The 21,797-nt window shown below is 41.4% G+C and overlaps 1 protein-coding gene across 3 annotated transcripts in view; it reads right to left on the bottom strand.

Annotated features, from left to right (window-relative positions):
- The window catches only part of MYO1B (myosin IB), a 186,536-nt gene that overhangs the window by 101,061 nt on the left and 63,678 nt on the right, over positions 1–21,797 (bottom strand). For all 3 annotated transcript variants that reach the window (XM_039234690.1, XM_039234691.1, XM_039234692.1), the window contains exon 4: positions 645–739. In XM_039234690.1, coding sequence (XP_039090621.1) covers positions 645–739 — 95 coding nt within the window. The remainder of the gene's footprint in view (positions 1–644; positions 740–21,797) is intronic.

Below are 21,797 nucleotides of genomic sequence, written 5' to 3'. Positions count from 1 at the left end.
GTTCGTGAGTTCAAGTCCCACATTGGGCTTTGCACCGACAATGCAGAGCCTGACGTGGATTCTCTGTCTCCCTCTCTCTGCCCCTCCCCGGCTGATGCTTTCGCACGCTCTCTCTCCCTCTCCCTCTCAAAAATAAATATTTAAATAAAGAAACAAATATAAAAATATATAGAAATATCTCAATTCTTTAGGTTTCAAAGACTTTAGAGTGAAATTAAGCATCTTTCTGGAGCTTTTCCTCCTCACTCTTTAGCAAAGATAAGATGTGCCCACGGTTTCCCAAAACCCTGACAAATTGCCATTCCTCAGAGGATTGGAAAAAAGGACTTCCAAGCCTGGTGTCTTACAGGAAAGGCAAAAGAACCTCGAAGCACTCAGACTGTACCAGAAAATCCAGAATCCAGAAAGAGACTCCCATATTGCTTGAAATGTTTTTGATAGGTACCTGTTTCTTCATGGGAGAAAGTCCTTCCCAGAGAACATTCCATGATCCACACCAGCAGCCTCCCACAAAGGGGCGGTCACAGTGGCTCGGTGCAGCTGCATGCTCATGAGGCTCCCCCTGCCCACTTTGCTACAGCATCAGCTGTGCAGCATTCACCTTCTAGAGAGGAGAAGGGAAGGCTCTCTGGGGCCCGCCTTACCTGTTTTTCCTGCTCCGCTCTCCCCGGTAATGAGAATACACTGGTCTTTATCTTGATCTCTTAGGGATCTGTACGCTTCATCGGACAGGGCAAAGCTGCGGGGGAGAATGGGAGAGAAGTCCTTAAAATTCACATTATTAGCGTGTTTATGAGATGTAACTACAGACTCTTTAAAGGACACTGATATGCCAAAGATGGGAAGATGAGACATCAGATTTATATCCTTCAGATTCTTAAAGGAAATAAATAAACTCATCCATCCTTGTGACCCATGTCTCCCTTTTCCTTCAATCCTCTAGTAAACAAAATGGTGCCGACTAAATGAAGATATGATTTGTTTAACCCACGTGTGATACTTCTGGTTCATTTTATTAAAATCTTGACAATTCAGAGGACCAAGGAGAAAATGTCACATCACACGTCCAACGCTGGATGATGGGGTGGTTTTTAGGGCGCTACACTGGAATTTCAAAGCCGTGAGAAGAAATTTTTTAGAAAGTTAGAAAAAAACGCTATCAAATGCCAAATGGCTGATATTACCATCATGGAGCTAAACACAGAACTGCTGCCTTCACAAACAGACAACAAACTGTAACGCCCACCGGAGGCAAGGAGGGCCGATGCTTTAGGGGTCTGCTCCATCCTAGGCCCTCAAGCTCCTTACGGGGCCCTGTGCTGACAAAAAAGTCCCTTATCAAGACCAGGTCAGTCCCCAGGTTGATCTTCCTTGCCTCAAAATTTACAAATAAGATAAAACTTGCCCCCTCTAGCTAACTGAAAAATAATTGTTTCTTTGTATTTTAATGTTTATTCTTTATTTTGAGAGAGAGCATCAGCAGGGGAGGGGCAGCAAGAATCCCAGGCAGGCTCCATCCACGCTGTCAGCGCAAAGCCCGATGCGGGGCTTGATCTCACAATCAAGTGAGACCCTGACCTGAGCTGATACCAAGAGTCGGACGCTCATCTGACTGAGCCACCCAGGTGTCCTTAACTGAAAAATAATTTTGACAATATGATACTGTGTTTAAAATGTGATACTGTGTTTAAAATAGGGGCTCCTAGGTAGCTCCCTTGGTTGAGCTTCTGACTCTTTGATTTCAGCTCAGATCCTGATCCCAGGGTTGTGTGAGAGAGCCCTAAGTGGGGACTCCTTGCTGAGTGTATAGCTTGCTTAAGATCCTTTCTCTCTCTCTCTCTCTTTCCCTCTCCCCCCGTGTCTCTGTCTCTCTCTCTCTTTCTTTCTCTCTCTCTCATTCTCAAATTAAAAAGAAAAATAGGTAAAGCCCATCCTCTTATTCATTTACCAAAAAGTATTTACCAAGAGTCTACCTTGTGTAAAGAACATGCTGGGAATACAAAGGTAAGTTAGTTTCTGCCCTTTTTCAGGAATTCTCAGTCAAAAGCAGGGGAGAGAGATACAAATAGAAAGCAGCAACCCAACAAGTTAAGAGCAATGAGAAAGATAAGTGCAAAACATTGCAGAACAAGACAGGGGCCTCAAGGGGATGGGGAATGGAGCTGCAGATTCTTAAGAAGTAGAAAAACCAGTCCTAAGGAATACATTAGCAAGACGGAGGGTTTTTAGGCAAAAAAGCAAAAAACAAAATAATCCAGAGTGGGGATGTGGGGGTATGAGCAGCTCCTTGTTGCTGGAAGGCAGAGCATAAGGGATGGACAGATGAGCGATGAGCCAGAGAGATGGATGGGCAGACTCCAAATGAGAGCAGAGATGGTAAGGGCGCCACGCTCCCCGACTCTAAGCAGGAGAGTGGCAGGATCAGGTAACATTCAGAGAGTAATCAGAGCTGAAAACAGCAACTTACCAGTCCCCAAGCCCTTCATATTTAATTGTCTTACATCTCACAACAAAACCACTAAGAATACGTTATTATTCATCTCGTTTCTGGATGATAAAACTGTGTCATGAAATAAAGACACAACCTGCCAAGGTTACACTGCCGGTGTGACACAGTGGGGCCAGAACTGATCCCTGCTCCCGCCCACAGGGATACACTGTCTCTGCATTGTGGGCAGGGCCACAAGAGTGCACAGGACACCAGTCTGGAGGCAAGGACACCAGTGAAGGGCTGGGATACAGGGAGAGTTTACATTTCGCTGCCCAGACCACAGAAAGACTTTCAAACGATGGCTGGCTTTTCTTGAGAAGGTGTGTAGTAGCATCATTAATACTGACGATTTGCAAAGCAGGATGAGGTGCTCTCATATTCATCATCAGATCTGATCCTTAAAACAGCTCTATGAAGTAACCGTTGGCCTCCTTGAAGAAAAACGATCCAACCCAGACCGAGAAAGGACACAACGTGTCCACAAGCCCTTTCCCAGGACAGTCATAACTTGAACCTGGAAGTATTGTGTACCACATTCTTCCCTTCCTGTCACATTCTCTTAGGGCTATTTGTGATCTCATCTTCTGGCGGAGCTACTGTGGGACCCTCAAAGAGCCACCATGAGCCTTATTCTGTAACCATCATTTCAATGAATCCAATGCCTTGCCCATAGTAAGTATACCCTTAAAAGCATTTGTTGAATGAACATATGAATATGAAGAGAGACAGAAAAAAATAATGGAGCTATCTAGCACGAAGGACTTTTTTGAGTAGCAGGTAGCTTTAGCTTGTTTCTATGACTAGTGCACGGTGATCTCCTTCTGCCCAACAGGTCTCATTCTCTCCTCAAATCCCTCTCAGTCATTCCCCACCTAACCAGTACCTTGCTCACCCCCTAAGACCACTGAGTGGGGCTCCACCTTCTCTTGTGTCCTCTGATGTCCCCAGTTGAAAACGAGCATGCCCCTGTAGGCACCAAGGACAGTGAAAAACACAATGACTATGGGAACAGAAGCCGCCCTGGGTAGGATTCTCTAGGCCCCAGATCCACAACTCCCCACCTACATGACCATGAGCCAGTCCCTGACCCTGGCTGAATGGCAGTTTCTTTGTGGACAAACTGGAGAATAGAGCCACATGCTTCAGCTGAGAAGGTTAAATAAAGGTGTATAAAAGCTCTTCACATGTTATAGAGCCCTAAATAAATGTGTGAAACCTTTCTGTGCTACAATCAGTTATGTACACATCTTCCCAACCGCTACCAGAGGGTAAGCTCCTCCAGGGCATGGCGTTTCTCTCTAGTTAATCTTTGTGCCATCCTGCAGTTATAAGCATATGACACCAAAAACACCCAAATATGAAAAAATGGATGAGTGAGTTCTCTCCAAATATCAACAAAGTAAGTCGCTATTAGAGTGCACCCCACAGAATGGTAAACAGGAAATTCATTTCTCCTTATGACCTTCACGCAGGAAAGAAAAGCATAACTTAGATTTCTTATTAGTCTCACTCCCCCTGCCACTCCTCTCACTTTGAGATATCAATACATATATATTCACTATATGGGTTCACTGACTTTTTCATGGATTAACACAGGCCTCTCCTATGCTCCGAAGACTGCAAGTTAGTTTTATATAGTACACCATTAATGATGCAAAATTACTTCTAATATGAAGAACAATATATTATTGTGTGTGTGCATGTATAAGTGCACAAGACACACACACACACACACACACATACACACACATGGCTTTAGAAGATCACCAAATGACCCTGCCATGGGTTTATTTCACATCAAAACACTTATGCTGAATGCTTAGTTTTTTTTCTTGTCTGTCCATACAGAAATACTTAACTGCTGTCCCCCAAAACTGGGTTTGATTAATCATGGAGTATATTTTCATATAAGTCTGAAAAGTATAGCTATTCTTTCAAGACTCTGGACAGCCACTGATTCCAAGTGCCATGAAAATTTACCCACCGCAGTACTTAAACACTGGGACAACTGGCTGGGACCATTGGCACACACGGCCCAGGCACACGATAAATGCGATCATATACTTATTCATATAAACTCAGGCCTCGACTTCACTTATTTAAAAAAAAAAAAAAAAAAAAAAAAAGACCAAAGGGCAGGCCATGAAGGACACAAGCACTGCTCCCAGCCTTGCTCTCTTTCTCTCTGGCAACATTAGCACGTACCCATCACCAAGGCCAACATTCATAACTATAAACTGAAACCACATGCCAGTCTTCCAAACCACTCTGTAATTAAGGAACCTAAATAAATCTTTAGAAAAGTTTTTACTTAAGAACACTTGTGACCCATATGCTTCACATTATTTTGTGAGCATGTCAGCATTGTTATTTACCACACACAGAAATGAATGGTTTATTATAATGCAGTGACGATAACGTCAGGGGCAAGCACCGATTTGATGCCACCACATCAAGAGCGTGGGTTTTATCTGCTTCTTCTGTCTTCTAGTTGAGCTCTAAGAATAGAGACAGCCTGACACTTGAAAGCAAGGCTCCCCTTCATTTCCAGGTCAGCTGCACGGCTGTTCGCTGAGAGCCAAACTCTCCCCAACACCATGTATGCTCACTGTACATTCCCAAACAGCTGAACCTATCACTCTTTGGCTTTAGGAGTTTGGTTTGGGGCTCATCTGTTATTTTCTGTGTGGGTGGAATGTTGGTTTACACGTTCAAAATTATGTAGCCAATATGCATGCTCTTCCTCCATCTTATTTCTGTTCAGAACATTCATCTTCACAGTGGTTCTGCTTTTATGGTCATCAAAGGGGATGACAGGCTTTTTTGCCCAAAACTCTAGGCTCTCCACCCTGCCACTTCCTTTCTAAGTTTATTTCATCTATAATGCAAAGCAGGAAAGATGTCACACCAAATACATCACCATCGCTACCTAAAGCCTATGTTCTTCCAAGCAGATCTCTATTTTTCACTCTCTCTCTCTGGATCTCCCATAATGAGTTGCTTGATATCTTTTCCCAAAAACAGTATGGTCCATTTTATTAATTTGTCATCTCCATCAGCAAAAGTTCAACAGAACAAAATTTGTCTCCAAAAACTTTCCTGAATGTAGGTAACTGTTACTACCTATTTGTTACATGTCATTTTCTTCAAAAGCTCTCAGGATGGTATTCCCTTTCATCTAATCCTGAATTCTAAAATATTTTAGAACCATACTAGGGAAATTCTGCTTCTGATTTTAACCCTCTTAAAGTCGCTGTCTCAAAATTCTCATCTATAGTTTAGATCTACACATCTCAACTGTTCTCTTTCTAGCTCTGGCTCAGCCCTACATTTTTCTAAAATTATGTAACAAAAAAATACTAAGTGTTTTTAAAAAATTCCAAACCTTCATACTGAACCTTATTCAAGGGCTGAGACGGTCCACGAGAAGGACAGGGGAGAGAAGGAAAAGGAGAAAGGGAATTATGTGTGGAGTGTTTTACACGGAAACCTTGAGGTTTGTTGATGTGTTTGCTTATTTTTGAAGAGAGGCACAATGTTGGCCATCCATGTAAAACCTTATTGCAGATATCTGTACATCAATCACTGCCTCCTTTTTTTAAAAAAATGTTTATTTATTTTTGAAGGGGAGACAGAGGGCAAGCAGGGAAGGGACAGAGAGAGAGGGAAACACAGAATCTGAAGCAGGATCCGGGCTCTGAGCTCTCAGCACAGAGCCTGATGCAGGGCTTGAACTCACGAGCGTTGAGATCATGACCTGAGCCGAAGTCAGAGGCCCAACCAATTGAACCACCCAGGCGCCCCCCTCCCATTCTTAATTCAGAAAATGTTCACCTACTTGAAACATTTCACCTTGTTAGATTGATATAATGCTCTACAACCACACATTCATCATACCACATTTGAAGGAAGAACTTCAGGGAAAAGGAGTCTTTATAGTTATTTATTACAAGTTACTATAGCTTTTTATCCTGAAAAGCTTTATTGCATTCTTGTCCTAGGCCAGACATGGTATTTTAACATATTTTTCACAGTACCCCTCAAAGCCATGTCATCGGGGAGCATTCCTCATAATCTAAGCCTCAAAACAACAGAATATAGAGAACAAAAATGAGCCTCTCTTGAAAATAAATACGAATGGGCGAAATGTACACTATAAGTAAAAAGGAAAGAAGATGAAACAAACATAAAGAATAGAATTGGGGGAGATGGATGGTAAATGGATCCAAATGGCTGCAAGTTTCCTTTATTTTACATAAAGTGATACAATATTACCTCAATAACAGTCCTGACAAGTATAATATCTAAAACAACTAAAATAATAACACAAGAGCCAACCTAACTTAAAAAAAATTAAAATAGAATTCTAAAACAATTCAAATAATCCAAAAAAAGGCAGAAAAAGAGGAATAAATACAGAAGAGACACACATAAAATAAATTATTAAATGACAGACCCAAATTCAACCATATTAATATCTACATTAAATGCTAATGGACAAAAAAGCTCCAATTAAAAGGCAGAGGGTGGTAGAACAGATATACAAGCAAAATCCAACTATACATTGCCTGTAGAAGCCACATTTAAAATAGGAAGACATAGATAGGCTGAAAGGAGATAAGATTTAAAAAAGAGATTGGGTAAAAGAACTACATTGTACTTTTATTTTCATACATTTAAACTGAAAGAGGTCCCTACTTGCCACCTAATAGGGATGCTATGCAATGACATAGCACAAGCCAGAGAGCAGGTGAGATGTAATTATCTTAAAAATATGAGCTACCAACATTTTTGTAAGAATATTTTATTAACACTTAATTTTCTAAATTCATAGATATTTGTATATCCTAAACAAAAGTAGCCACACTGGTTTCTTTTTGCTACACAATTGGAAAGAGACTGTTTCTATTAACTACAAAACAGAAATAATCTCATCAGGGATGAATCATTTTAAGATGACATCTGTTCTGAAGTGACAAAAGTAAAGAAAGCATCAAATAAAGCTCAAAAGTCAGGCTTTAAAATAGGATATGACAAATAGGCACACAAAGTTTCTTCTTTCTTCAGAATTACATTGGTTCTTGAAAAACAGACACCCACAGTATTTTTGTGAAATTCCATAGATTGCTGAGTCAACCTCGATGCACACCTGGTCTCCTATTTCTTAATGGGTCAAAAATATTTTTTAATCTTTAACAATCAAAGGTAACCACTAAGGTGACAAAAATCACAATATCTGAATGTCTTGTGTACATAAAATGATTCACTTGTGTTATAATGTTTTAAGTAACAGCAGAAATCCCTGTGTAACTGGACAAAAAACTCTTCTTAGAATTTACAAGCACAGCTCCTTATATCAAAAGTTCACATGCTTATTATGGAATATAATCTAAAAGAAACAGCAACGATTGCTTTCAAGATTTTAGAAATTTTATTTATAATCCTCTTGTGATGAAGAAGCTTTAGGGTATACACAAAATCTTCTGACTCTATGTGCCTAACCAATATCAAAATTGCCATGGAGATCAGCACACGTTCCCCCATCCGGGGCCAGCCGCTTCCTCTGGAGAACTGATACAAAGTGGACTGGCCCAAGGGCTGATGCTTTTTCAAAGGTGAATGACAAAAGCCAGGTACTGGAGACGTGCATTAGGAAGAGAGAAGAGGTTTAGACACTAAATTATGCCAGGAAGGAAAAGGACTGGACTTAAGATAGGCAAGCAGTAAGGAGGAAACATCTGCTTTCAGGGCCTGGAAGTTGCTCTTGGAATTTAGTACTAATCCCTTGTGCTGCTCAGGACTTCCTTCTGAAAATGGTGCCCAGAGCATGAGATGCCACGGGGGGAAAGCCCTCACCGGGGCAGCATCCTGCTTTGAGTTTGGCAAGCATCCAGAAGCAAAGAGGCTGATTCCCTTTCATCCGCCTTCGCTGCTGCAGGGCCTTATCCCACCAAGTAGCAAAGGGAGAATGGTTCCTACTATTCAAGAATGGATCAATGCCCCAGTAAGGAAAATGGAGGAGTGTGAGGAAGAAGTGGCTCCCAAGGAGCTCACAGGCACCCATGAGAGAAGAGGCACCGTGCAAGTTCTGAGGACGATGATGAAGAAAATCTGTCCTCTAGAGGCTTAAAATCTAACAGGAATGGGGCATCTGGGTGGCTCGGTCGGTTAAGCGTCCGACTTCAGCTCAGGTCATGATCTCGAAGTTCCTGAGTTCAAGCGTCATGTCAGGGCTCTGTGTTGACAGCTCGGAGCCCGGAGCCTGCTTCAGATTCTGTGTCTCCCTCTCTCTCTCTCTGCCCTTCCTCTGCCTGTGCTCTCTCTCTCTCTCTCTTTCTCTCAAAAATAAATAAACATTTCAAATCTAACTAACAGGAAAGACATGTGAGTCCCCCAAAATGGAGGTGGGAGAAGGTAATGACCACATCAGCAATATCCTAAAGATACTCCGAAAGGGGAGAAATGACTTTTGCTGAGAAAGGTATACCACAGAAAGCTGCAAAATCTGAACCCCGAGGCATATGCAAGGACAGAGTCTAGGAGGACGCAGACAGCAGGGAGGAAATTATGTTATTTCCCTTGTCCAGAAATTAACAAAACACACCTGATTTGGAGGAAAGAACAAAGACACAATTGGTCTCTTAATTCAAATTCAGTAAACCCTTCAAGTATTTTTAGTATCCTTTTTAACAAAAGAATACTAACAATCACCCAATTCTCATAAAAATAATTACACAGTTATAATCTATAAAAACAGCCTTTCCTGCTCAAGGTAAACACAATTTAAACAAATTCCCAACACAACTGTTCCCAAGCCTTTTGGAAAAATGGATTATTTCAACTAATCTCATAGTCAAGTTTTATGACTCTATTACAGGCAACTAAATCCTGGAAAAAGTTAGCCCAAGAGATATTACTCCAAAGACCTTCCCAATTATGCTTAGGGCTTAATGTTTCACACATTAAAGTAAACAGAACGACTCTTGTGTTCTTAAGATGCTGATTTTCCAGATAGATGTTCCCTACTGATTTAAAGCCTAAAAATGTGCTTCTTTTTTTTTTTTTTTAATTTTTTTTTTTAATGTTTTATTTATTTCTAGGAGAGAGAGAGAGACAGCGTGAGCAGAGGAGGGTCAGAGAGAGAGGGAGATACAGACTGAAACAGGCTCCAGGCTCTGAGCTGGCAGTCAGCACAGAGCCCGACGCGGGGCTCGAACCCACGAACCGCGAGATCGTGACCTAAGCGAAAGTCGGACGCTTAACCGACTAAGCCACCCAGGCGCCCCAAAATGTGCTTCTTCTGTGTGTCTTTGCCTAACTTGGAACAGATATTACGATCTAAGGTACCTAGCGTCACCATCCCAAATAGTTAAGTCAATTCAGGGAAGTGAACCTTTCAGGTTTTATGTACAACATTAAAATATAAACCTGTATCATTTAACGTGGAGAGCCCCTTAGTGCCTGCTATGGACACAGGATGCAAGGAGGCAGAGTCCCAGCTTTCCTCAGGAGACGCGGGAGACACAGGGATGCTTGTCCACAGAAGACACTGTGCTGGGGGCCTTTCGTGGCACCACGTACTGAATGAAGAAGCATAGCAAAATCTGGCCATGGCCATCACAGGAGGACTGGAAGGAGAACAACATCTGAATGGGAAGCCCAAGTGCACACTGCTTTGGTGTATTTGTTTACAAACGCACAGCGGAGAGGGAGTGAGCAGTCGTGGAAGGTTACCAATTTCTTCAAGCTTTGGTCTGTGCTTCCAGCCTATGGAAGCACCCTGAACAGTGTCTGAAATGGAGCAGGCACTCAGGAAAGGACTGGAAGGCCAGCTGAGGCCAAGTTTGCATGTTTAAAGAATCAAGGTTACAAATCAATTCACATTTTGGAAAGCGAGATCTGCCATCATTTCATAGAGTAGATGCAAAATTCAATGAAATCAACAAATATTACCAAGAAGACTGATAATAAATAGACATGTATACACACACACACACACACACACACACACAGTCTGCTGTGCATATGCAATGAAACATCTAGGTTTGCATACGTTATTACAGAAAAAAGCAAGTAAATAGTTATTATTATACTTCAGTTATTAGCTAAATTCACATCGTGATACCATAAAGGAGGAAACATTTTGGAAATAATTTTAAGAGAATTCAGTATTCATTTATTCAATAAGCATTCTGTGTGTCAGGCAGAGGAACACACATGATTATAATGCCTGCCCTTGCACACTGTAGGTAGAGAAATCATCTAACTAGTTAATAATCTAATCATTTAAGGACAAGTCATTTGGTCTATGTGGCTTACTTGAAAAGAACAACAAAACTTTTCTCTAAAGCATGAGGGATACTGGTACCAGCAAAAAAATTTTTTTGGAATTAAAATTGCTTGCCTCATCCAGGTACCCAATACCTTTCAAATCCACCCCCTTCCTCTCCTCCCCATCACCAGTTTTTATTGCCTTAGACAAGTTCCTCATTTCTGGCCTGAGCATCAGTAACTCCTAAAGGGGCCTTCTATATCCAGGCAAGACATTTTCACAAGCCATCTTGATACGATACTGTCAAAATATACCGTCATTTTGATTACCAGGACTCCTTCTCTATTCCTAATCCTGGCCTCACTGCAGCCAGATCTGACTACTTGCTTTTAGGCGTTTCTGTAACCAGTTTGTTAACGTTTGCTTCTGTAAAGCAAAATTGTATCATCGCTGTCTTCCAAAACTGTGATTCTATGGAGGACTCTCCATTTTAAGTATCACCCACTTATATTGTTTAGGCATCAGCGATAAGTGTTAGACACATAGGGAGCATTTCCTAGAAATCTGGACTGAAGTGATCCTAGTGGCCCAAAGATTCCCTTTGCTCCTCCACATCCAGTGTTTTAATATCTACTCACATCTTTGCAAATTCAGGACATAGACAAAATGCAGAAACCTTTCCTCTGGATTACCATAAGGGAAACAAATGAGTCCATTAATACATAGTCAAATCCATGTCTCGATTAAAAAATAAACAAAAGCAACTCCGTGATCGAAGGGGGGAAATCAGAAGACCACAAATCCAACCAAGAAGAAAGAATTCCCCCACTCCCCACCCCAGACAGTCCCAAATGAGGAGGCTCTACCCTTGGGATGACTGACAGCCCTCTCCAAGAGGTCCCAGGGTGGGGAACCAGGGATGACCACTCCTCATGGGGTGTGTCTTCCAGATGGTTCTCACTCCCACTCTCCCTTCCTTACCCCAGTGTTGGTCCTCACCTTGGGGGAAAGGACTTTCATGATAAGGGAAGAAAGAAAGGCTCAAGATGCCAGAAAGTCTGTTCTGCACAGCAGTCACTGTTTCTTACAAGTTGCATTTTTCTTTCAATGCTAAAATGTTTGCCACTTTTAAAATGGCTTCAAAGTGGCCACATAAGAATGGGTAAGTCAAAAATATCACACACCACTCCGCCTGTGGGCTGGCTTCCCTACAACCCTCCTCCTTCTAAAATGCTAACTGGCCACTCCCTCCTAGCCTAGCTCCTCTGGCTCTCCACCACTCCGGCAGAGCGAAGTGCAGCGCTTTCGCAGGAAATGATGCAACAGCAATGCTTTGAGCTTCTGCTGGAGGGAGATTTAATGTTGATCCAGAAGAAGTGCCCTAACACTTCCCAAAGGGCCAGATACAACGCCTGTATTATTCCATCCCACCAAAGTGCAGCTCCAAAGTGAACTCAACTACAGAGCCCTCAAACATCTGCTTTCAAGTACTTGAAGCCATGTCACACCGTGTACAGAGTGGCCGCAAGAAAATGACATGTCACATACACAAATCACATATTTGCAATTAGTATTTATTATCATGTGTCTGCAGGGGAGGAAAGCCATCTGATAAAGGCATTGTCATTAGAGACCAACCTTGGAGAAACTAAGAATAAAGTCCTGAAAGCAAGCAGCAACCGTCCCTTATCAGCTAGAGAGGGGCGAGAGCCCTGGATGAGAACCGACTGTGCCTAAGGCATTCTGGACACAAATACTGGGTCCTTGAGAGCTATGCACAGTGCCAGGGGGTGTTTTTGGTACAGAATATAAGCCCAAGACAAGCGTCTATCTTCAACACAAAATCTTGAACTTAAAAACTTCTTTCATGTGTGCCTCAACTGGTTTCTGATTACTCAGAGAGGTAAAAATAAGGCAGTTTTCCCATAGGATCTAGTCCCTAGGAGCTCATTTCATGAGTGTGTGGCGCATTACAAAGCAAGCAAGGTCCTTCCCTGGAGCTCCTCTGGCTACCTTTCCAAATGGTTCATCTGGCGCTTGGCTCCCAGTCTGCCCCACTGCCCCCACAAAATACCCTCTTCCCTTGCAAGCCCTGGATGACTCCCTTGTTCCATGATTGCTCCCTGCCTCGATACCTGCATAATCCCATTAATGCATCTATTATACCCCTAGTGTGTGGTGTGTTTTAATTTTTGGACTTTTTTTTTTTTTTTACAGTTTCTCTCCCTTGAGAGCAGGAATTACGACTCACCATCTCAGTGCCTGACATAAATCCTCAGAATAAATTTGTGTAATGAATCCTAACAGTCCTTTCTCCTAGTCATGCAAGAAATGGACAAAAATTAATGTATAGCATTTTCAAAGTCTGTGTTTACCTACCCAACTATTTTAAAAAAAAAAAAAAAAAACCTAGGGGCTCCTGGGTGGCTCAGTTGGTTAAGCGTCCGAGTTCAGCTCAGGTCATGATCTCAAGGTTCGTGGGTTCGAGCCCCACATCAGGCTCTGTGCTGGCAGCTCAGAGCCTGAAGCCTGCTTCAGATTTTGTGTTTCCCTCTCTCTCTGACCCTCCCCTCCTCGCTCTCTCTCTCTCTCTCTCAGAAATAAATAAAACATTAAAAAAAATTTTAAAAACCTAATAAAGGAGAAATCAAAAGAACCGTTACTCGAGTATGCATACGTAAGTACATATTCGTATCTTTGCAAGAAAGAGCTCTATGGGTTTAAAATACTCAAAGAGGAAAAAGAAAGTTAAAGGGAAATGGGATTCTACTTCATGCTTGCCAGCTGAAATTCTTCACTTAGGTTGTTTTAGTATTCAGCAATTCTCTCTGATGCTAGTTTGTGCAGGTTCTATTTGAAGGCACAGGCAAATGATCACTGAAAATCTGCTTCAGAAAGGCAAAGTGTGATTATATTTGCACGAGTAGCACTCCAGAATCTCTCCAGTTCTTAAATGAACAGGCCAAAGCAATTAGTCATCTCAGGGCTAGTGATGAGAATATCCTGCTCCCACCCTCCCTAGAGACCCACCTGATAGGACCTCTTGTCTCTAAAATATGTACAGGCACTTCTCTAGGTCCCTGTTGAGCAAATTACCAGGTTTATCCTAACTTCCTTCCCAAGTTTGATAGCCACTAGCTACCGAGTGCCTACAATCTGGCAGAAGCTGACCCAGCATCAGAAGGTGTAACAATGAAAACGGGGCTGTCTCTGGTCTCCAGACACTCAAGTTCAAGCCTCTCCCTCCACCACGGCCTCTTGAGAGTCGCACTCATCACAGACCCCTGCTGTCCGCCAAACACGTTAACCTCCTCCCTGGAAGAAGGCACACAGTTAACGTCCCAAAATTTATGTTCTTCGGGACGGATCTTCTACACCAAGAAAATCATTGGGACTTGCAGCGGTGAGGCACTCAACATTTTTGTTAGATGAATAAACCAATACATCTTCAAAAACTCCTCACATTAAATCTTCATAACTCAAACGAGTAAAAACACTGCCTGGAAAACCTGTGGCAATGTCCCTCTGCTCCTCTCCATGTGTCTTTCTCGCCACTGAGATCTGGCATAATAGTGAATCCAACTCTCCCATTCACTCATTCATTCATTTATTCATTTGAGAGTGAGCATGAGCGTGCACACACAACCGGGGGCAGGATCAAGGGAGAGGGAGAGAGGGAATCTCAAGCAGGCTCCACCCGGTCAGTGCAGAGCTCTCAATGACCCTGAGGTCATGACCTGAGCCAAAATTAAGAGTCCAACACTTAACCAACTCAGCCACCCAAGCACCCTGAATTCAACCAGTTTAGTGACAGGTCCTAGAATGATGGCAAACGACCTTGCCAGAGCTTTCTATATGCCTGTAGCAGGCATAGGACAGAGAAGACCATTATATTGGGAGGTTTCAGAACTGGGCACATTATATTGCAGGAGGACTTCTCTGCAATTTGCATAGACAGTCCTGCAAATAGGGAATCCCAATTCCTAGGTATATTTTATGCACCTAACCTTATGGTTAAAAAAGAGAAAAACACCTTAAAAAAGAAAACACATGCACATGCACACCCACATCCACAAGCACGTGACAAAGAAAATACCACTGTCTGCAGTCACTCTCCAAGCCTGAGGACTGGAACCATGCCTATATCCTACACAGTTGCCTAATAACCATCATATCATAAACTAGTTCCAGTCTAGGGAATTCTCCATTTATCATGTATTATGGCCCAGCAGAGAGGAGGGGGCCACCTATTTACACAACTCTCAGTTTGCTCCATCAATTTTCATAAAATGACGACAGCCCAACCTATTACTCGGTGGGTTTAAAATTGAGGCTCTTTTATGGACAAGAGAGTGTGTACTCTGGGAGTTTTCCAGAGAATATAACCTCTACATGTCTGCAGAACACCTTTAGTGCAAAGTCCAGTTATGAAGAAAAAGAAAACAAATGCAGGCACATACAAAACTGTCACAGAAGTAGCACCAGAAGGAGGAAATGCAATCTCTCGGTTCATCGCATTCCTGAATCAACTCAAACCGTCAATAAGCTCGGTATTTGTACTGGTGGTTCGTAACTGTGGATGCACACTGGAATTACATTAGGTGCTGATGCCTTGTTCTTCCACATTCCACAGCTCCCGATCAAGTTCTGCAGCAGTTCTACTGAGCAGCCCAGGATGACAACCACTGACTTCTATGTCTTATGGACTTGTTCCTCCTATCTTGTGCTTTGGGTGTTACATCCTCTTTAGTGGCACAGCTTAGGTTAACTTCCACATAGTGAAGTGGCCTAAGAAGCAGCTATATAGGGGTGCCTGGGTGGCTCAGTCAGTTAAGAGTCTGACTTCGGCTCAGGCCATGATCTCAGGGTTTGTGAGTTCAAGCCCTGTGTCGGGCTCTGTGCTGACAGTATGGAGCCTGGAGCCTGCCTCAAGTTCTGTGTGTGTGTCTCTCTCTGTCCCTCCCCTACTCATGCTCTGTCTCTCTCTCTCAAAAATGAATAAACATTTTTTTAAAATGCCTTTCTTGGGACACCTGGGTGGCTCAGTCGGTTAAGCAGCCGACTTTGGCTCAGGTCATGATCTCACAGTTCATTGGTTCGAGCCCCGCATCGGGCTCTGTGCTGACAGCTAGCTCAGAGCCTAGAGCCTGCTTCAAATTCTGTGTGTCTCCCTCTCTCTGACCCTCCCCTGCTCACTCTGCCTCTCTCTCTCAGAAAAAAAAAAAAAAAAAAAGCCTTTCTTTAAAAAAAAAAAAAAGAAGTAGCTATATAATATTCACTACTCTATTATACGCAGGGAAATTTTAAAGTGTTGTTCAAGATGACATTCTTCACATCCTAAGTCCCATAAGAAATTTCTTTAAATCTAACTGGTAAGGAAAACTTTACCTCTCTTGAGCAACTCAAGTACTTTGATCTTATGTGCAAAAGTTACTTTGTAACTGATTATATTTCTCTTTCTGTTTGGACTACCAGCAAATGAAAATCCAAGTTCAATAACCATGCAGTACATCATGGTATTAACTTTTGTTTGGGCCTCATTTATTCTGTTTCCTTTGCTCTGACTTTAAAACTAGTCATTTTATGGGTGCCTGGGTGGCTCAGTCAGTTAAGCAGCCGACTTTGGCGCTGGTCACGATCTCACAGTTTGTGAATTTGATCCCCACATCTGGCTCTGTGCTGACAACTCAGAGCTGGGAGCCTGCTTCCAATTCTGTGTCTCCCTTTCTCTCTGATCCTCCCCTATTCACACTCAGAGTCTCTCTCTCTCTCTCTCTCTCTCTGTCTCTCTCTAAAATAAGTAAACATTAAAATGTTTTTTTTTAAAAAAGCTAGTCATTTTATAATATTGACTGTAAAATAGTAAGGTGCCTCCAGTCAATTTTCAATATGAGGGGGATATGATAATTAGCTTTCATTCACATCCCTCACATACTGTTGAACTACAAAAAGCCAATAATGCAATTAATGTGACTAAAATCCATGTGAACAGTAACACCTCTTCTTTGGGTTTCGTTTGTTTGGTGGGGGGAGATGATATACTGATGGAGGCATATAGACAGGTTGGGTAGGTAGATAGATAAATATGCTTCCAAATATAGGAGCTCCCTTATGAGCATGGTTAAGAAAGGCAATTCCTCAGAAATTTTTCATCTATTCACTTACAACTATAACATTCAAAAACTATTCTCAAGTCTTCAGTATCCAGCAGAATAAGTCATGGCAACACTGAGTCAAGAGACATTTCAAAGGGCTATTTTCCTGCCACATGTTGCAGACACAGGAATTCTAAATGCATGACTGTTGACATGGACTCTGTATCTACTCGAATTATTTGTGCATTCCGAATTCTGTGCTTTATCCCCTAATCCATCACCCAACCACCTCAAACCTCAATTCCTCTGCAAAAATCCAATATTATCATTCTTTCTTGCGAACCCCTAGAGGATTCTTTCCTTACACGCTTTTGTGGAGACACTGCAAATGAGGCACGTGTTGTGAACATGTATCGTTCCAGTCACTGGGATCCCCAATATAAATCAACCAAGTCTTGGCCACCAATAACCCAAAAACAATTAAGATGTATGTCTTGAGAGGCATCTCTAAAAGGAGAGTCGGAAAATATTTGCCGACACTTCAAGGTAAATGATGCCCCTGGTTACATCTCCAAGCTGAGAGAAGAGCTCCTGTCACATGCGCCCAGGTGACACTGAAGTTGAAAAAGGGCAAAACCAACTTCAACTCTAGATGTGTTAATGCATCTGTGATCACTCGAATTTAGATCATGACCTCTGGTTCCCACTGAACGAAGTGGCCCCACATACACCCCGTTAACTATTCTAGATGACTGAAGCAAACCTTTTACTCATGAACATAAAAAAAAAAAAATTGCTAATGATTTTTCCTAATATATGCCATACATTTCTCAAAAAAGAGAATCATATACCCATAGAACTTTACATTTTTTTATGTTTTTTTTAATGTTTTTATTTAGTTCTAGGAGAGAGAGACATCATGAGCAGGGGAGGGTCAGAGAGAGAGGGAGTCACAGACTGAAACAGGCTCCAGGCTCTGAGCTGGCAGTCAGCACAGAGCCGGACGCGGGGCTCGAACTCACGAACCGTGAGATCATGACCTAAGCGAAAGCCGGACGCTTAACCGACTAAGCCACCCAGGCGCCCCTAGAACTTTACATTTGAAAGGAACCTTAGAATTAAATATTTCCCACTCATAAACTGTTTGTTGAATATTTCCCATTCAAAAACTCATAAATTCTTAAACACCACAAATAATCTTACTGACGGTGCAAATTAATCTGTGAATATTCAGCTGTAACATTCTCAAGATACATTCAAATCTCATACTTGAATAACTTTATTATTTTCTGGTCTCTATTATGAATACTTAAAGTTGCTTCCTATATAATTAAAAATTATATTATACCATTTGAAATTCCCCTCTTTTTTTCTTTCTTTCTTTTTGTGGCAGTTGCTAAATATCAAGCTAAGATAAAGACTTTACAATTTATCCTGGAATTCCTGGAACATGAGATATTTTTGAACATGTGATTAAGCCTTATTGAATCTACTGAAATGATATTACAGACTCTCTAACATGTGCCGGCCACTGTTCTGGCCACTGGGCATACACTGAATGTTCTACGGGATGAGATGGAGACAAGGTAGGCAATAAATAAAGGAAGTAAAGTGCAGTTTGCTGGAAGGTGGCGAGAAGAGAAATAAAGCAGGCAAGAAGAATAGTGGGTATTGGGACAGGGCAGAAAAGGGGAGCAGGCTGAGACTGTTAGAATACAGTGGAAGAACTCACTAAGATGACATTTAAGCAAAGACTTAAAGGAGATAAGGGAGAAGGACATGTGGAGAAGACAGATAGATAGAGGCATACAGAAATAGGTATGTAGGTATGTAGATGAGAGATACATACATGCACGTGCACGCGCACACACACACACACACACACACACACACACACAGGGGCTAGGGCATTCTAAGCAGGGAGAACAGCAAGTACAAAGCTCCCAACATCCAAATGTGCATCTGGCTTAAAGGTTAATCAGAATCTTATTCCAATTATTCATGCTGCTTTTAATGCCCTATATAATGCCTTCAAAGAGTTGGTTGACCATGATTTTTAACCATACCTTTGGATATACTGACTTGCAAATATTAATAGTAACAATGTGCAAGGTACTTAATTTGGTACTCTTGTATCAAAGAAAATAGAAAGTTTAGTCTGTTCTCAAAAGGTGATACTGTGTTGTAGGTAAAATAAGATATATACACATAAAAACATTAATCTGCTTTTTAATAAATGCTTAGAGATATAAAAACTGGAACTTGCTTTTTATATTCAATAAAACAGTTTACAAAAAAAAGTATATTTATCCAGATTAAGAGGATACAAGAAAAGTATATATAAAGGGTATACCTCAAGTATTTTTGCAAGTACTTGGACCGTGACCAAAATTAACAAGAGAATCATATAAATTTGGAAGTAAAATTCAGAAATAACATATTATCTACATTATATAATATGAAAATACAAAGTGACATTATATTGGGGGGGTGAAGAAGTGGGTTTTGGTTTGCCTACCATAAAAATTAAGATTACTGCCTAAAAATTAAAAATTATTGGTCAGAAATAATATTAAAATTCTGTAATCATTTCTAAAATGTTAATACTTCTTCACCCTCCATCTCTGGTTACATCCGTATTTGCAAAAGGAATTTAACTACAGTTATCCTTACGCATAGCTTCAATTCCCCAGCGTAGGAGAAATTGAGTTTTATTCATTCACCACCCATCTGGAAAAGAGTTGAATCCAAAAAAATTAACATTGCCCTGGCTTAAATTTCAAAGCTGACTAGAACTATTCTGCCACAATTCCCCATAGATGAATATGTAATTAATACAGACGAGGTCAACATCAAATTTTCTAAGACTCCCAGTAAACATGTTGGTTTTAAGAAAATCAGTAATATGGTAGTTGAACCAAAGATAGATATATTACCATAAACTACGAAAGCATGTAAACACCTCTTCAAATATTCACGTATTAACTACTCCTGGAAACAAGAACAAGAAAATGTGACACTATTAAAAACCCTTGTTCATTAGAAGCCAATACGCCATTAGCCTCTATGCCGAACAGCAATGTGAAAGAAAAGGAATAGCAACAGAAACATGAAAAATGAATGAACAGTTCTACATCTGTAGTTTAAATGCATTCACCCACATTGGGTGTAGAGATTACTTAAAAAATAAACAAAAACTAAAAATTATAATAAAAAAGATAAAATCTTAAAAATATGATAAAATGCATTCAAATAAGATTAAAGTCGAAATGTGAAAATGCACCATAATTACAGTCATTACAAGGAAAAAATATTTGAAAGAGGATCTGTTTTCTTTCTAAATTCTATTACCGAACTCCTATTTAAATTTGCACAGAAGCTTGCTTTACACAACACCTGTGAGCTGAATTATGAAATATCAGCAACCCTACTGAAATGAATAGATGATCCCAGCAAACAGGAGGCCCTGCAACATATTTACCAAGTCCCACCACTTCTTCCTCTCCCTGGGTACATGGGACAAAGTACCTCCAGGCTAACTTTGCAGTTAGGCTGAGCCCATGGGACCGTGCACCGAGCGCCCCGACTGGAGAATGAGGCCTGGCTGTGCTCTCTCTTCACCTTCCACGGCAAACTTAAAAGCTGTGTGTTACAGCTGTTAACAACCCTGAGCTGGAAGCAGATTGGAAATGTGGGACCACTTGCGGGCAAGCCTCTGAGGAAATCACTGATTATCCTGAGACGATGCCATCAGTGAGAAACAAGCCTTCGCGTGTTCTACCTTGAGATGTGAAGGTTTGTTCCCCAAGCGTAACCTACCTTGTTTAGCCTACAACCCTGATTTTCCCTGGGACAGTCAAAACTTTTGTTAGCAACCAGCACAGAATTGATAAAGGTTAAAAATAAATATCTCCTGAGTCCCTAACATGTACCTAACACTGAGCCCCCAAAGTGAGGTTTGGGCCTGGGGCCTAACCAAGATGAACACTGGAGTGTGGATGTAAAATATTAGAACATCTATGTTTACATCTTTTGTCATCAGGTTTCCCCCTATAGTTGTGTATGTTTTATAACGTGCACAGTACATTACTGTGGTATTACTTAACAGTTAACTACGTGCTTAACCGTATATAAACAACCACACTGAATGGATCTTAAGCCCACCAATCTTACGGCAACAAGACAAGCATAATGCAGAGTCCCTGCTCAAAAGATGTTTCCTCTTGAGTGAGCCCAATACACACATAGGAAACAATGAATGAAATCCATAAGACGGCACACAATAATGTGCCATATGATCGTGACATAACGCACGCCATGGAAAACAGGCATTAGGGCCATGAAGTGGTCTTTCAGGAAGAAGCTGCAAGATGAAGGAGTACCCCTAAGAAAATGCGGGTGTGCCCCCGATACATGTTGAAAGATGAGGAGCCTGTGAGGTACGGAGAAGTGTGGAGTGAGGGTAACAAAACACAAGGCCCGGGGGAGGGAAAGGAGGAGAAAGGAAAGCAACAGTGGAGCAGGCCAGAAGAGCCCAAGTGAAAGCGGGATCACAACAAACTGATCACCAGCTACAACCTCATTCAAACTCAACTTCTCTATCTTCACTTAGGACTGATTTTAATTGTCAAAGTTCTAGTCACAATCAATGCCGGATATGAACACCAAAGAAGAGCTGAGGTCCCTAAATATTAAAAAAAATGACAGGTTTTCAACTTTTAAGACTCAGTTATGCTACCTTAACTGTACCTGCAAGACAAAGAATGATTCACAATCATAGATACTATTATAGTGAAAACTATGTTACATTATGAAAAGGAAGCTATTACACAAAGCGTTATATAGCATTTCTATTTGTTTTAGGAACAATGCCCAATAAACACCCATACACATGTCCACACTTCCTCCTTCCTTATACCCCCACTGCAGGTCATGAGTA

The sequence above is a fragment of the Hyaena hyaena genome, unplaced genomic scaffold (genome assembly GCF_003009895.1).
Source record: "Hyaena hyaena isolate Hyena2069 unplaced genomic scaffold, ASM300989v1 scaffold_92, whole genome shotgun sequence".
NCBI lineage: Eukaryota > Metazoa > Chordata > Mammalia > Carnivora > Hyaenidae > Hyaena > Hyaena hyaena.
This window is presented reverse-complemented; position numbering and strand designations above follow the sequence as displayed.